Source organism: Camelus ferus, chromosome 5 (assembly GCF_009834535.1).
Source record: "Camelus ferus isolate YT-003-E chromosome 5, BCGSAC_Cfer_1.0, whole genome shotgun sequence".
In the NCBI taxonomy this organism is placed as follows: domain Eukaryota; kingdom Metazoa; phylum Chordata; class Mammalia; order Artiodactyla; family Camelidae; genus Camelus; species Camelus ferus.
Window position 1 is genome coordinate 14,447,347 of NC_045700.1, and position 16,585 is coordinate 14,463,931.

Sequence of the window (16,585 nt, forward strand, 5' to 3'; positions counted from 1 at the left end):
TGAAAACATATCTGCAGAAAATAAAATTTAGGAAATTAAGCTGAAAAAAATCTTATGTTAGGATGTTACTGTATGTGTGGTACAAATAAACAGCTCATCATCTCCTTTACATAACTCCAGGCTTCAACAGATTAAGACTTGACAAACTAACGAGTCAATTTCCAGTATTGCAGCACTATTTCAGGGAAATATTCATTAATGTCATCCAAAATTTTATACTGTTTCAATAATTAAAAGTTTGTATTCTAGGAAAGAGGAAGCATAAAATACACAAAGAACTGGAGAAGAATAAATAGCTGACATAACCACACAAATTAATATATTAAAAGGTATAAACTATTAGGTATAAAATAATCTATGAGGATATATTGTACAAGATATGGAATATAGCTAATATTTTATAATAACTATTAATGGAGTACAACCTTTCAAAATTGTGAATCACTATACTGTATACCTATAACTTTATAATATTGTACAGCAACTATTCTTCAGTTAAAAAATATTTTTAAAGATATATAGGTCTTTAATATCCATCTGTAACAAAATTGACTATGGTCTAAGTAAATGAGTTAAAAAAAAAAAAAAAGCTGAAAATACAAACTTCTTTTTCACTGTATGTCCTGCAAGGCTGAATCACTGCGTATTTGGTTATATGTCCTAGGTAAAAGTTTTCATGAAAAATGTAATTCAAAAATGTTACACGTATAACATTCTATTTGCAATTTATGGACTCCTGACTGGCAGTCTCTCTTTTTTTTTTTTGAAGAAAAACACATTTCACATATTTTTACACATCAAGAATTCTATCCAGGATAGATGCAAATATTATTATTGATAACCAAAAGACATAAAGTGAAAGAATACTGGAAAACAAAAGATAATCTATGTCATATTAAGGCCTTTCGCCAAACCCTGAAAGTAGGAATTACATGGAAATGATGGTCCTTACAAGACATTAAGACTGATCATTAGTATGCTTTAGAATAAATCTTTGATGTTTTTAATTTTTAAACACTATAGCTTTCCCAAAGACGTTGAAACAGCAGTGCTCATATTAAATTTTTACATATTTAATTTTGATGCCTCATACTTGAGGTGACTTTTGGCCATCATTTATGAATTCCTTTATTACCTAGGAAGCAGTAAATTCATTTTCATTCCTAACCTTTGATAAGCAAGGAAAACATTATAATCATGCAAAGACTGTTAAACCAATGGAGTTATTTTTACCTGGGAAGTTTTGCTTCTACATATTCAGATCATATGTGAGAGTCAATGAAACTTTTTAGGTATGTCGGCAAATAACAAATTTAAAAAGAAATGCTAAATATTTTCATATTTTGCATGAAGCCCTGATATAAGATTTATACAGCATACAAATTATTGAAATACCTTACACAGCCTTCACATTTTTCTTCTATTTGCCGTATAACTTGAGCCAACCATTGTCTCTATTCTACAGCCAATGAATCAATTACATTAAAAAATTTTTAACAAAACTGTTAGAATTAAAATAAAGAAGTCAGCAAAAATTAAGATGTGAGGACTTTGAAGTGAACTAATTACAGGCATACCCCATTTTACTGTGCTTTGCAAATAAGGTGTTTTTAAAAACAAATTGAAGGTTTGTGGCATCTCTGCATTATTTGATGTTAGTTAGCATTTTTTAGCAATAAGCATTTTTTAATTAAGGTACGTACTTTTTTTTTTTTTTAGACATAATGCTATTGTCACTTATCAGTACAAACTTAACTTTTAAATGCACTGGGGAAAACAAAAAATTCATGTGACTCACTGTATTGCAATATTCACTTTATTGCAGTGGTCTAGAAGAAAACCCACAGTATCTCCAAAGTATGCCTGCATTTATTTTTACTAAAGGAAATAAGCATAAAAATGCATGTTGAAGTCAATTGGTATAATTGTTCTTATATGTTAGTCCTTTCAAATGTGAAATGTGGAGAGACCAAGCAAAAGGTTGATAATCTCCCAAAATTTCTTACAAGAAATACACAGGAAAAAAACATAAAATTAAGAGTAGTGATTTGTAACTGGCTAACAAAAGCTTTTCAAAAATTATTGTTCTTAAGAATTTTTCATGTTAATATGATAAGTGTGATTTTAATTTCCAACTGCACTATATTCTTAACATTATTTTTACCTTTACTGCCTTAGCAGTTTCCAAGGATTGCTCTGGAGGAATTCCTACTTCTCGGTCTCTCAGTAATTGCTGAATAAAATATGTTATATCTCGTCCTGCGATTGGAATGTGCTTGATACAGCTGCCAATCACATACCCTTCAGCCTAGATTGAAAAAAAGGACAAATATATGTCAATGTTTTCAAATCAATATAAACTAAATAATCATTAAAGATCAATTTCTCAGACTACTATATTTGTATTCTCAAGTTTTATCCCAGAAACTTCTCAAGCTTTATCCTAGAATTCTTCTAGTCTTTATTTCCTCAACTGTATTCCTCAGTTAACTTATCATAGAATTTATAATATTGTACAGATATTATGACAAGAATGGCCAGGAACTTAGATCTCCCACTGTAAGAGTTTTTCACCAAGACTGAAATGACTAAACATAAAAACTGAATTTCAGACGTTTTAAAGGTTTTAGATAGCAGACTTCAAACAGAATATTTTAAAATCTTTTATAATTTCAGCAAAAAATTCAGATTGCATTGTACGAAATTTGATCATTAACCCATAAGCCGGCTATCATTTTCTTAATCAAGTATGTACCAATTTCACAAGCCTGAGGCATTCCATATACCATTGTAGCGCCAAATAATTTGATTCTGCAGAACGAATTCATGAATTTACTGATGTAACTCAGAATTACAAAAAATAATGCAGCAAAATTAAATTTCATTAACAAAGAATATTAGGAATGTCCTTATCTAGCCGTGACAGAATACTACAGATTGGATTCATAGTCCCACCTTAACTGAGATAATAGTACAAATTATATAAAATAAAGATTTTCAGACACTGGACAATAAACAGAGTAAGGTAGTAATCCCTCAGAAGGGGAAACAGACAGACAAGATGAGTGCTAGGAACATACCATCTCACTGCCTAGAAAGTGTTCCCAGGCAGCAATAATAGGAAGGAGAACCCAGAGGCTGGTGGGCTCATTAAGTTGAAGATACAGCATTTAGACTTTAAAGAGGTCAAAGGAGCTACAGTTTGCAAGTCAGACTACATAAGGGGAAGGTGCTGCTTAGAGAGCTCTGGAGATCTCAAGAGGGTAACACCTTAGCTGACCAGTTATCACATTCACGTGAGGAAACTATCAAGGCCAGAGAAAGAACCTCTAGAAAGGAGTGGACTGAACAGTCCCAAAGCTCATTCATAGGAATTGTTATGTTCCCGATAGCCAGAGTTTAAAAACATCAAACACAGGACACTGAGCAGAGTCCTCAGGAGAGTACTGCCTCAATAAGGTGGACAAAGTAGGCCCAAACAAAAGATTGTTCTGGACTTGCTTAATAGTGTTTAAAAGGAGACCCTGAAAGAATGAAACTGATTCTTAGGAATTTAACTGTGTCCCAGGAAAAAACCTTAAAATATTTAAAGATGTCTAAAAACCCAGGACTTAACAATGTGAATATATAGTACCCTATCAAAATTTATAAGCAAGCAAGGAAGCAGGAAAATGTTAACACTTGATCAGGAGAAAAATCAATCTGAAAAGGAAGAAACAGAATTGTTAAAAATAATAGAATCAGTAGACAAGGACACTTAAACAGTTACTATAGACTCCGTGAGATCAAGAATATCAATGGAAAAATGAGGAAGAGAGAAAAAATGGAAGATATAAAAAGACCCAAATGGAACTTCTGTAAGGAGAAAAATAATTAAAACAAAAAATACATTAAATGTTACTATAGTAGATTAGATAATAAAGAAAAAAAGGAGATTCAGAAATAAGAACTATCCAAAATGAAAAAGGGAAAAAAAAAGATTAGAACAAACTGAACAGAACATCAGTAAACTATGAGAAAAACTTCAAGCAGCCTAATATACATGCAACCAGAGACCTCAGAGAGGGAAAGGGAAGAAGAAAAGATATGTGAAAAAATAATGGATAAAAATGTTTCAGATATGATGAAAACCACAAATCCACAGATCCAAGAAGCTCAATGAATCCCAAGGAGAAGAAAGGAAGAAAACTGTATTTAGGTACATCACAATCAAATTGCTGAACACTAGTAAACAAGGAATATAGAAAGAGAAAATCTGAAAGGCAGCCAGACAAATAAGAAACATCATATTCAAAGGAACAAACAAAGGAATGACAGCACAGCAGACTTATTTTCAGAAACAATGTTAAAGACAATAGAGCCATATCTATTAAAACACCAAAAGGAAAAAATTGTCAACCTAAAACTCTATACCAAGTAAAAATAACTTTCAAAAATGAAAACAAAACTAAGACTTTTTCAAAGGATGTAAACATAAGTTGAAAGAATTCAAAGACAAGCGACCAGCATTATAAAAAATGTTAAAGGCCATCATTCAGGCAAAAATAATAATAATAATAGTAATAATGCTAGATGGAAATCTGAACCTTCACAAAGGAATAAAGAGCACTGGAAATGCTATGTGAGTAAATACAAAAGAATTTTATCTCTTTTTCAAATTCTCTTTTAAAGATGACTATTTATTATAGGCTGACTTGTATCCCTTCCCTTCTACAACTTCTTATGTTGAAGTAAGTGCTAACCCCAACCCTGTACCTCAGAATGTGTCTTTATTTGGAGACAGGGTCTTTAAAGAGATGATTAAATTAAAATGAGGTGATTAGAGTGGGCCTTAATCTGATATGACTAATGTTCTTAGAAGAGGAAGAGATTAGGGCAGAGAGAGGGAAGACTATATGAAGACACATGGAGAGTAAGATCACCTATAAGCCTTAGAAGCAAAGAGTGGGTGGGGAACAACCCTGTAAACACCTTGATCTCTGACTTTTTAGTCTCCATATCTGTAAAAAAATTAATTTTCTATCGTCTACACCAGCCTGTGGTACTTTGTTATAGCAGCCCTAGAAAAACTAATATACTACTTACAATGAAACAAATTAATAATGTACTACTGAGTTTGTTTACAACATGTAGAAGTAAAATGAGTGACAGCAGAAGTATGCTCTTATATGGTTCTTATTTATGAAATGGTAGAATATTATTTGTAGTTAGATTATTGTAAGTTAAAGATGTTTACTATAAACCCTAGAGCAACAACCACCAAAACACAAATGACAATAGTAAGTTTATAGTATAGCTAATAAATCAATAAAGATAAAATGAAATTATAAAAAATACTCCACTAATTCAAAAGAAAGCAGAAAAGAACAGGAATAATTTTTAATATCCTTACTAACTCATTCTTTCTTTTTCAAGTTGGTAACTTCTATTTGCAAATTACCTATTCTAATATCATTATCAAGATACTGATATTACTGCTTAGTTGTTTAGATATTAAGAAGACTGCAGTCAGGTAAAATCAGTTCAAATCCTAGCCCCATGACCACTTATTTGGTGATCACTTATTTGAATTTAATAAATGAATAAACAGAAGTCCTCAAAGGACGTTATAATCTACATCATAGATTCTGAGGTTTAAATGAGAATTTTAAATGAAAATTTTAAACATCTTTATGTATCTCGAAACAACATACATGTATACATTATTTAATCCTCAAAACAATTCTATAATATACAGCACTATTACTGTCCCCATTTTGTAAAAAAAAAAATTATATATGTATATAGGAAAGAAAAATAGGCCAACTAAATTACAAAAAGCCATTAAATAAATATTGAACACACATCAATTTCTGAGATACTAAAATACCCCCCAATGGCAATAAAATAAAATGAGAATATCCATACAATGAAACATTATTTGGCAATAATAAGAAATGAAGTACTACACACATGCTGCAACATGTTGAAAACATGGGGCTATGTGAAAGAGGCCAGTCACAAAAAAGTGTCTGACTCCATTTACTTAGAGACAGAAAGTAGTGGCTGCCAGGGGCTAAGGTTACAGGGGTAGAGTGAACACTAAAAGATACAGGGTTTCTTTTTAGAGTGATAAAAATGTTTTAAAATTGACTACAGCAATATATGCACTTTATGAATATACCAAAAATACACTGAATTGTATACTCTGAGTGAACTGCACGGTATGTGAATTATATTTCAAGAAAGATGTCACTTTAAAAAAGGACAGTTATCACTAAAATTATTATGACATCAAGGGCACAAATTATGACATTTAATCCAAAAGTAGTCACTCTGAGGATGTAATTGTCAACAGAGGTTGCCTGATGCATTAAAAATAGGAATAAGAATAATGAAGAAATAAAAGTGCAAAATAACTTCATTCCTTACATGGGATTCAACATAACATAAAATTTTAAAAGATAAGCTTTTCTATATATACCCACCTAATAATGATCAGTATGAATTTGAGTTGTCATTTTGTATCTATTAGGTACAATGAAAAAATCTGATTTGTCATTAAGAATCAAAACAAGCCTTGGTAGAAAAATGCTACCTCTCACAAATAATTCAATCTGATGCATTTTTCTTAATATGCTTGGTTAAATACAAACCATAAAGTACAATCATAACTTGAGCTTTTTAATTAAAAAATATAGTTTCCTAAAAGTCTTTAATGTGTTTAATGGTCATGTGTTTTCAACTAACTGCTATTTAGCAGTTAACCTTTGCACCGTTATGAAATCTGTTAACTAAGGATAAGAAACACTATCAACTGGCTAACACACCCAAACTGGAAAAAAGAATTCCATGTTTAAGAGAAAGGCATAATATGTTCCCATTCCAGATACTCCAATTCATCATTTCCTAACTATAAGAATTAGGAACTATTTCTAAAAATTTTCTAATTACTTTCTAACTGTAGTACAAACCGACAGAAAAAAAATTTTTGGAAGTTGTTTACAAAATTCTAATAATAATTTGAGCAAAATACAAATACAGCTGAACAAATGGCCAAATTATAGCAAATTTTTAACTATAGTATTTAAAGTTTTTGAAAAGTGGCATCAATTCATATAATTTAGCTTTGCCAGATGTGTTACTTGATATCCTGCTCAGTAATTTTAAAATTTCCTTACCACAGGGATAACATGAGTGACACCGTCTCCACTGTCTATTACCGTACCAGTCAATGTCCGTTCTCCTACTTGTCTTGAGGTCCAGGATGCAGCTAAGGCAAGAACAGCCTTGAACAAAAAGAAGTATGACAGGCAAAAATAAAAACGAAGACAAAGAGTTAACAGAAAAAAAATATTTTATTGGTGACTTTATTCAATTTTAAATTTAGTTATCTTTAGAAAGAAAATACACAAAATTCATTTATATTATGTAATAAAATATTATGTCTTAACATATTAAGACAAACTTAAAGGCTTATATTAGTTTTTAAGGGCATATTTATAAACTTTCCATATTTTAGTGAGAGCCATTTTTCTGCTATAGCAAAAAAAAAAAAAAAACATGGAAGACTAACATGAGACAGTATGGTACTAACAAATGGAAAACTAAATATGCAATAATATAGTATAGGACTTAAACTATGTTTATATGAGCCAGCCCGTTACAAACTACAGAGCAAGGTGAAAGTAAGGTAGAGAAACACACAACCACCAATCACCAGAGTTATTCAATACATAGATGGCTATGAACAAATGTAACTCTTATAAGATTAGCCCCAAATTTTCTAAGTGCAACAAGAATTTAGGAATATGTAACAAGCTATTTAACCAGAGAAAAGGCCATTGTACACTTACAAACAGTATGATTTAATTAGGGAAACAAAGTTAATGAATTTTTCTATGAAAAATCTTGGCATAGGCAATAAAGTACAATTCTTTTCATCAAAAAAGTCTGTAAAGTAAGAAATTAACACAGCCAGTTCATTTAAAAAAACACAAAACTAATTTTTACACAACTCCAAGCCTCAAACAAGATAACTAATAGTTAAAAACAGAGCTAAGCTGGTTTTATTTTATCTACTTGCAATATAATAGCTGAAAGGGACCTAGAAACATATCTAGGCCATCCTCTTAATTTAACACAGGATCACATCATAATCATTGTGGGCTAATAACAGAACTACACAACAGTTCATATACCAGTTAAGCATTTGTGATATGCCAGTTTTCACATTTGCTATAGGGTTGAAAAACAAGAAGTAAGCTCTGATCCTAAGGAGTGGAAGAGAAGCTGTTTGATACAGATACATATATATACAAATTAAGTGCAATAAAATTATTACAGGGATTTGTGACATACAGGATACAGAGGGGAACAAAGGAGATGGTGGTCAAATATACACAGTGGTTAAGTCATTCAAAACAGACTACAAAAAAAGAACACAATGAGTATTACAAGGGTAAATGAATGTGTATATAAAGTTCCTGACATGGAGTAAACTCTCAATAAATACTAGTTCCCTTAGTTTTGCCCTATGAAAGGCCTTGAATTATCCAAAAACCATTAACTCACTTCCTTTAACATTTCTCTTTTACTGACTAAATAACTTCATTCCTCTAAGATGATTTCTAAATTATCAATTCAGTAGAGAACTATGATATGGGTTGAGGTTAAGAAAAATACACATTTATTTTAAGAGTGAATTAAACCAGGTTGAAATTTAAGAGTCAAGCTTATCTTGACTTACAAACTGGCTTACCTGTACAGCAATGTACAAGCCTGGAACATTGAAGGACTCAAACATTATTTCAGCAGTATATTCCCTGTTTTCTGGAGTATTCAGTGGAGGTTCAGTCTATTAAATTAATAACATTTTAAATAGACAATATCAAATTATTTTGAAAACTATAGAAAATTTTTAAGTGAGAAATAATTTATTTCAAACATTGTATTTAAAAGTCATTAATCTCAGAGGTACAAAGATAGACACACAGAGCAAAGAAAAACTGTGGAGAAGTCAAATAGATCTATACATATATGAAAGCAATAGTTATTCACATAAAAAAAGAAAAGAAACTGAATTCCTATGCCATACTACTCATAAGGATTAAACACCGAGAAAGGGAAGAGAGGAGATATAAATCACCTTGTAAACCTGGTAAGGACAGACCTCCAGACAAACATACCAATGGTATTTGCTAGTGGAAGAATCTTCATCTATATATTTTTATCAAGATGCACCTGGTCTGTCTACAATTACAGTAAATAATTCAAGATTCTACAAATTTATGGAATAGCTTTCTGGAAAATGTTGTAAGTTATATAACTGCTTGAGTAGAAAATGGAGATGTTTACAGTTTTCTTCACTTTAAGTTATGTGACTGCATACATCACTGAGGAACCTGTGGGTTAAGTCTAGATCAGAACACATCCTAATGAGGCAAGAAAGGAGCTAAGGAACAACACTTGAAATCCTGGCCTTCATGTTTCACTGATGTCTTAGGAGTATCTAAATCATGTAAATTATTAAAGCTTGAAATTCTACACAAAATAAAATATAATCAGAAGACTTCATAAGGAAAATATACAAACAGCTAATAAGCACATGAAAAGTACTCAACATCATCAGAAAAATGCAAATTAAAACCAAAAGAAGAAATTTACACACCTACCAGTATGTCTAAAATTAAAAAGACTGACACATCAAATGTTGGATAGATTCTCAGAGTAACCAGATCACTAACATATTGTTGGTGGGTGTACAAAAAGGTACAACCCCCTTGGAAAAAGCTCTGAACGCTTCCTTTAAAATCAACCATACATCTACCCTATGACACAGCAAATCCAAATTTAGGTATTCACACAAGAGAAAGGAAAACATGTCCACAAAAAGGCTTATATAAGAATGTTTACAAAAGCCAAAATATTCACAGTAGTCAAAACCTGAAACAGCCCAGGTGATCAAAAGGAAAATGGACAGTGAGGCATATTCATACAATGGAATACAGCCCAGCAACAGAAAGCAACAAATTATTTATACATGTAACAACATGGATGAATCTCAAGATTATGGTGAGCAAAGTCTTAATAAAGACCACGTCTTGTACAATTCCATTTATATGAAACTCAAATATAAGCAAAATATATTTGTGCTGGAAACAATCAGAACAGGGACTGCCTCCAGGGCATGGGACAAGGATAAAAGGGCATGAGATAACTTTCTAGGTTAATGGTAATGTTCCATATCTTGATAAGGGTTTAAGTTACTGAGATGTATGCATCTGTCAAAACTGGGGGATGGGCAAACTACATCATGCATCCTGCAGGCCAAATCTGGTCCACTACTTGTTTTTGTTGATACAGTTTTATTGGAACACAGCCATAGCCACTCATTTAAGTATTGTCTATGGCTGCCTTCCTACTACAACAGCAGAGCTAAGTAGCTTCAACAGAGACCTTACAGTCCATGAAGCCGAAAATATTTCCTATCTAGCTTTAGACAAAGTTTGCCAACACCTGGTCAAAACCCATAAAATGGTAGGGTTAAGATGTGTGCATTTTATAGAATGTAAATTTTATACAAAAGGAAAAAATTACATGTACACAATAATGAATTACAACTGATGATAATGCATGCTAAAGCATTCAGGGGTGAAATGACTCCATCTGCAACTCATTTTGAAGTGATTAGTAAAATAAGATGGAAGTGATAGATAACCCAATAGATGTCATGAAACAATGACAGTAAAATTAACTGCGGAGTCTAGGTTGTGGGCATATGGGGTAGTCACTGCAAACATAAAGTTTATGGTCCAGCCATAAACAATATTCACAATCACCATAATAAAATATAAAATACTGGTTTAACCCAAAATTATGATATAACTATATCACAGAAAGAGGGAGAAGACAAGGATTCTGTTGTTAAGGAGGGGGATAAAAGGAAAGGAACAAAATACTCATCTTTCCTACTAGGAAGTTAATAGATAGTGCCTAATATTAAAACAAAAACAAGAAATACATGAGATAACTATCAGTAAAAACTTAAAAATTTAAAGTGTCTGCCTCTGGGAAATCAAGGGTTCAAGGGTAGGGAGAACAGAGGAAGAAGAGTGCTTTTTTTTAATTTAAATCTTACAGCACTTGGTTTTCTAAAGTTATGAACATGCACTGCTTTGGTAAAAATAAGAAAAATGTTTAAAATTAAATTAAACTGTATTTTGTTATCAAGAAATAATTATAAATGTTACAAATGAAGTAATAATCAGGCTAGCTACTGGGGGAAAAAAAGGAAAGTGCCATGTTTCCAACTTTTCCTGAAACTTTCTATTAAAGTTACTAAAGATGATACAGCTTTATAACAAAGTCTTTTAGACATATGACAATTTAATAAATAAACTACATCCTAGTGAGTACAGATGTAATGAAAACATTCTCATTAAGTTTCTTCAAAAAGTTCCTTAGTGAAATTATAATTTGTACTTACCAAAAGAAAATAATGGTCTTCAGGTTCTGCCCTTAAATATTTAAAGATCACTTGTTCCATAAACCTTTCCATCAAGTCCCAATCTTCAACTATACCATGGCGGATTGGCCACTATTAAAACAAAAAAACAAAACACAAATTAAATCTTATTAATCCAAAGTAAATGAAACTATCAAAAAACAGGAAATATTAGATCATTAGTGAATATTAGATGAGGATACCATTTCTTAGGTGTGATAATGACACGCAGATCATTAGAAGATGCATACTTTACTTAGAGATAAAGGAAATTATGTCTACAACATATTTTCAGATGTTTTAATTAAAAAACAATGTGAATATATTAAAATGTTTAAAAATTGTTCAATCTAGATGGAAAGTCATTGTACCAGTCCTTCCGGATTTCTGAAAATTTTGTAATAATGGGAAATGTAGTCCATTAAAATTTAGCCTGTTAAAATTGTAAGTTATGACAATTTCCTTAATTTTTGATTTACTAGTTCTTTCACAAATGTCTGTTATGTGTCTAATACATAAAAAAAATTGGAAAGTATACAGCAAGTATATGGTTGGTGAGTATACAGCAAGAATAATCATAAATCAAGTAGGTAAAATTTTATAAGATTTGTATAGAACTATGTTTCCAAAACTGAGCTCCAGGGTAGTACAGCAAATTCACAAATACATCACAAATATTTTAAATTTTCCAAGGAAGTTTGGTGATACTTAAAATCAGTTCAACACCAGATTATACCACATTCCTTTCAATAATATCACTTCTTTGAGAAGCTGGTTTGCCAGTAGTTGCTGTAATAAAAACTAAACACCTTTCCCAAAAAACCATGTAAAATAAGAAATGAGGATGATATGCAGTGTGATTCCACATGTGAGAAACTGTAAACTGTCTGAATGGTACATGCATCCTAATAGTAACTGTGATTATTTAACAATTAAACAAAAATATTTTCCTTTCAAATTAGTGGGTTTTTTTTCTTTTCAAGTGGCCACTAAGTTGCTGTTAACAAATAGTGATTAATACTATTAAGTATTCTTTTTGGTCTAGGGAGCAGTGTAAAAAAATCTTACTGAGACACTACAAGCTAAAGGGCACTGAGAAAGTTTGTGAATCTCTGCAATAAAATAAAGTTTCACAACACATACAGCTAAACAAAAGATTAGTATTCTAAATATATTAAGAATTCCTTATACAAGCAAAGTAGAAACTTAGGCAAAAAACTTAAATACATAACAGAAAAGGAAACAAACAAAAAAATATAGTTCCATGCACATAGTTCAAATACACACTCAATACCTAAGGCTGAATGCATTAATGAAACAGATAGCTCACAGTCATCTACTCAATCATTAAAACTCTTACCTGTTAGTTCCTAATATCCACATTTCAACCTAGCCTTCTAGATTACTTTTTAAGGCATTATACTTACAAAATAACTTCTACCCCTCACTTTGTTTTAGGGAAGGAAAAAAATGTACTTTATTACATCATTCATTTTATAACATTACCAGAAGTTTACACATTTCAATGTTCTAAATACTATTTATTCATTTATTCATCATTTATTATAGTGTACCTATTATGAACCACTGGCACAAATACTAAGGACATTTGAACATCCTGCCCATAAGAAACTATCTAGTGAAAGAAACAGATACAAATATTACACTGCTAGTTTTTAAAGAACTAAATAAAGTACACAGGACAAGATGATCAACTTGGCTTCTGAGGGAAAATAGGAAAGCTCCTATTTCTGTACGACTGAAGAGGTCCTAAAGGGGCAATCTTTATTAATTTTGTTTTTGGGGGGCAGGGGAAGAAAATGAAGAGAATAGAAAAAATATATATACAAAGACAAACACTGTGTAATATACAAACACAAGCTATGAATGAAAAATGCATGTGCCAAAAGGGTTGGGGAAAAGGTTGTAAGTAGATATGTAGATAGATTTAGATGAGGGAGACCAGATTCTCAAAAACTGTATTTGCCTTGTATTTGGATTTTATTCCATAAGAAGTAGAGCATCAGTAGAAATTTTCAAGCAGGGTCTAACAAGAGCTTTGATTTTAAGGAAGGTGATTACAGCAACACTGGGAAAGCTGAAATGAATCTTAAAAGAACCAAGCAAGAAAGAATATACCTAGCTGTGGTGTAAGTGATGTTAGGCCAGATTCAAGGTTTCTATCATTATGAGAAAAAACTCAAAGATATCAACAGGTTTCTAGCTATGAAGTCAGGATGGAAAGGATCTATTAATCAAGACTCAAAAGTTGTGTTTTGTCTTGTTTTGGAAGAAGCAAGAGTGAAGTAAATATAACGAATTTCATTCTGAGTATATTAAACTGAAGGATCAAGTAATAGTTAATTGACAGTAGGTAGCTGGAAATGTAGTCAAGGATTTGGAAGCAGAGATCTAGGTTGTGGTTGTAGACAAAGGTGTGGATGAGATTACTGAGAGAGTCTTTAATACAGCAATAAAAGAGAATCAAGGACAGTACCTGGGATTTTCTGACATTTTAGTAGGGGGCAAAGGAAGAAGAACCAGTGACAGTACGGGGTAAAAATAAACAGTAACAAATAAAAAGAACTGTCCACGTTAGGAAGAGAAGCAGCAAGGTAATTCTGTGAAAGAAAGATCAAGAAAGATCAAGATTGTTTCACATAATTTGATTTAACAAAAGAGCTTATCAAATAATGAGACTAAATAAGTTTGGCTTTAAAAGGAAAGAGGAAAGTTAAACAACAGCTAAAACACTGAGGAAATAAGGTAGGAACAGAATAAAGACTGAAAGAAGTATTGTCATCTTGGTTTGTTTACAACACTTGGAAGACTTGAAAACGTGTTTAAGAGAACAGAATCAATGCCAAGTAACTCTGGCCTCTCAGCTCACTGATTTCACCACCCTCAAAGATGTCTTTTCCATTCTGGCCACAGTTTAGATCTTAGTATCGCTACCATCCTTAAATCCTTGCACGTACAGCCTTCTCTGATTACAGCCTCTTACTTAGCCTTCCAGCGTACTCCAGCACCTCACTGTATCTTTTGATCACAGTTAGACTTGCAGTCCACTGGTTGTTCTAATTTTTGCCTAGCCAAAAACCACACACAGTTTAGATTTTAGGCCCCATCACTTTGACTATTCATACTTCCTTTAGTCATTTCATCTACCAAAATCCAACTCTGCATGATCCTACTCTAAACTTGCCTACACCCAGAATTCTGATTGTACAAATCATTCATAACTGGTTGATAAAACTAAGAATTCATAACTGCTATTCCCAAATTGACCTAACTTTACCTGGCAAGACTTTCCCTATTCTGTTCACCTTTACTCTCCACAGTGATGATTTTCAATATTCTCCCTATCACTCAGATTTCACCTTGTCCCCCTAATGTCACGTGTATTTCACAGAGAAAGCAGAAGTCAACTATCAGAATCCAACCTTCTTTCACCAAATCTATAAAACTGACTTTATAGATTTATACCTCTTTTTCTTTTTTTTTCCTTTCTTTTTTTTTTGGTAAGTTAAGAGCGCCTCCATGTATCAATTAGGTCATCTGGGCTCTTGATTCCATCCCTCTAGCTTTCTCAGAGACCTGGATTACACTCCATCTAATTTCTTTTCCTAATGCCTCTTTCACATTCGCACTTAAACATCTCTTTCATCTTAAGCCCACAACTTGTCTCTTCATCTATATCTCTTTCTCAATCAAAGCCAAACCTTACTGAATATTACTGTCATTTTTTTCCTGGCTTACTTTCCTGGCCATTCATAATCCAATGTACTTTAATCCAGCCTCACTACTCTTCTAAAACTATTCTTATTAAAGTTACAAATGACATCCTTCTAGCAAATAATGTATGGGCTCTAGCTTACTTGATAACAGCATTCCACTATTCATCACTCCTTCCTATTTAACCCTGTCTCTCTGACCACGACTTCTCAGTTTCCTTTGTAGGGTTTCTTCCTCTATTCAAACCTAAATGGTGCATTGATCAACCTCTGTCCTAAGCCTACCCCTAGGGGATCTCACCCCTTCAACTGATAACTCGCAAATATTTGTCTCCAGCTCTGTCTTGTTTCCAAGCGCTAAATATTCAAACAACTGTAAACTATTCTTCAATGGCTCCCCTTCCACCATATTATAGTACCTTAAAGTCAGTGAAGGCTTTTTCTCACTTACCACTATATTCTCAACACTTACTACAGTTGTTTACACGTGGTAGTTGTTCGTTAATGAATAAATTATGAGAAGGGAAGACAAGAGGTACAAAGGAGGAAATGTGCAAATTAGGCAAAGTTAATTTCTAAAAATAAGATAAAGGTCAGAACAGTGTTTACCTTTTGATGCAGGCAGGGGTAGTGACTGTGGGAGCAGACACAAGGAAAGCATCAGGTTACTATATTTGTCCTATATCCTGAACTTTTAATGATTAGTCACCAAAAATATTTTTAAACTGTATAACTAAGACTTACCTATTCTATAGTATATAAATTATACCTCAATTAAAAAGAGAGAGGGAGGAAGAGGAGAGGGAGGAAGAAGGATAGGGAACAAACAAGAAATGCAAAGACAAAAAGGATTAAAGAAAGAAGCACTTCCAGATGATGTAAGCTTCAGAAGGAGAGAAATGGTGTGGGCTTGAATAAAGATGGGACTATCTCTAGACATGGCAATGTGGAGGCAAGAGAAAGCTAATCACATTGATGATTCTGAGATCTAGTGAGTATGGAAAAATAAATACTGCTGACTTGGATGGGCTAAAATCTTCCTCTGGGAGGGAAAAAAAAAACAAAACAGTACACTTAAAGCAAGGTTGGGAGGAGCTACAGGGAAGAAGAAATTTCCATTGTGAAGAGGCTGAGAGTATTAATCCTATACCCAAGTGAAATTCCAGGTAGCACAGTCATTGAACAAACTAGTTTTTTGAAAGAAAATGTTTATTTATACAAAACATAAAAATATACCTTCGTTGCATATGTAGGTTTTTCTATTGCTTCATCACCAATGAAGAAGTCTAGGTCATCAACACCTTTCATCACCCTCCTTTGAGCTTGATCACCCACTTTTGCTGACTCCTTAATAGCAATACCTTTA

General features: G+C 32.4%; 1 protein-coding gene across 1 annotated transcript in view; it reads right to left on the reverse strand.

Moving 5' to 3' along the window:
- Positions 1 to 16,585, reverse strand: part of ACTR3 (actin related protein 3) — a 47,282-nt gene that overhangs the window by 8,936 nt on the left and 21,761 nt on the right. The window contains exons 3-7 of the mRNA XM_032479327.1: positions 16,456 to 16,580; positions 11,468 to 11,578; positions 8,741 to 8,836; positions 7,161 to 7,268; positions 2,165 to 2,308 (exon numbers count right to left, since the gene is read on the reverse strand). Coding sequence (XP_032335218.1) covers positions 2,165 to 2,308; positions 7,161 to 7,268; positions 8,741 to 8,836; positions 11,468 to 11,578; positions 16,456 to 16,580 — 584 coding nt within the window. The remainder of the gene's footprint in view (positions 1 to 2,164; positions 2,309 to 7,160; positions 7,269 to 8,740; positions 8,837 to 11,467; positions 11,579 to 16,455; positions 16,581 to 16,585) is intronic.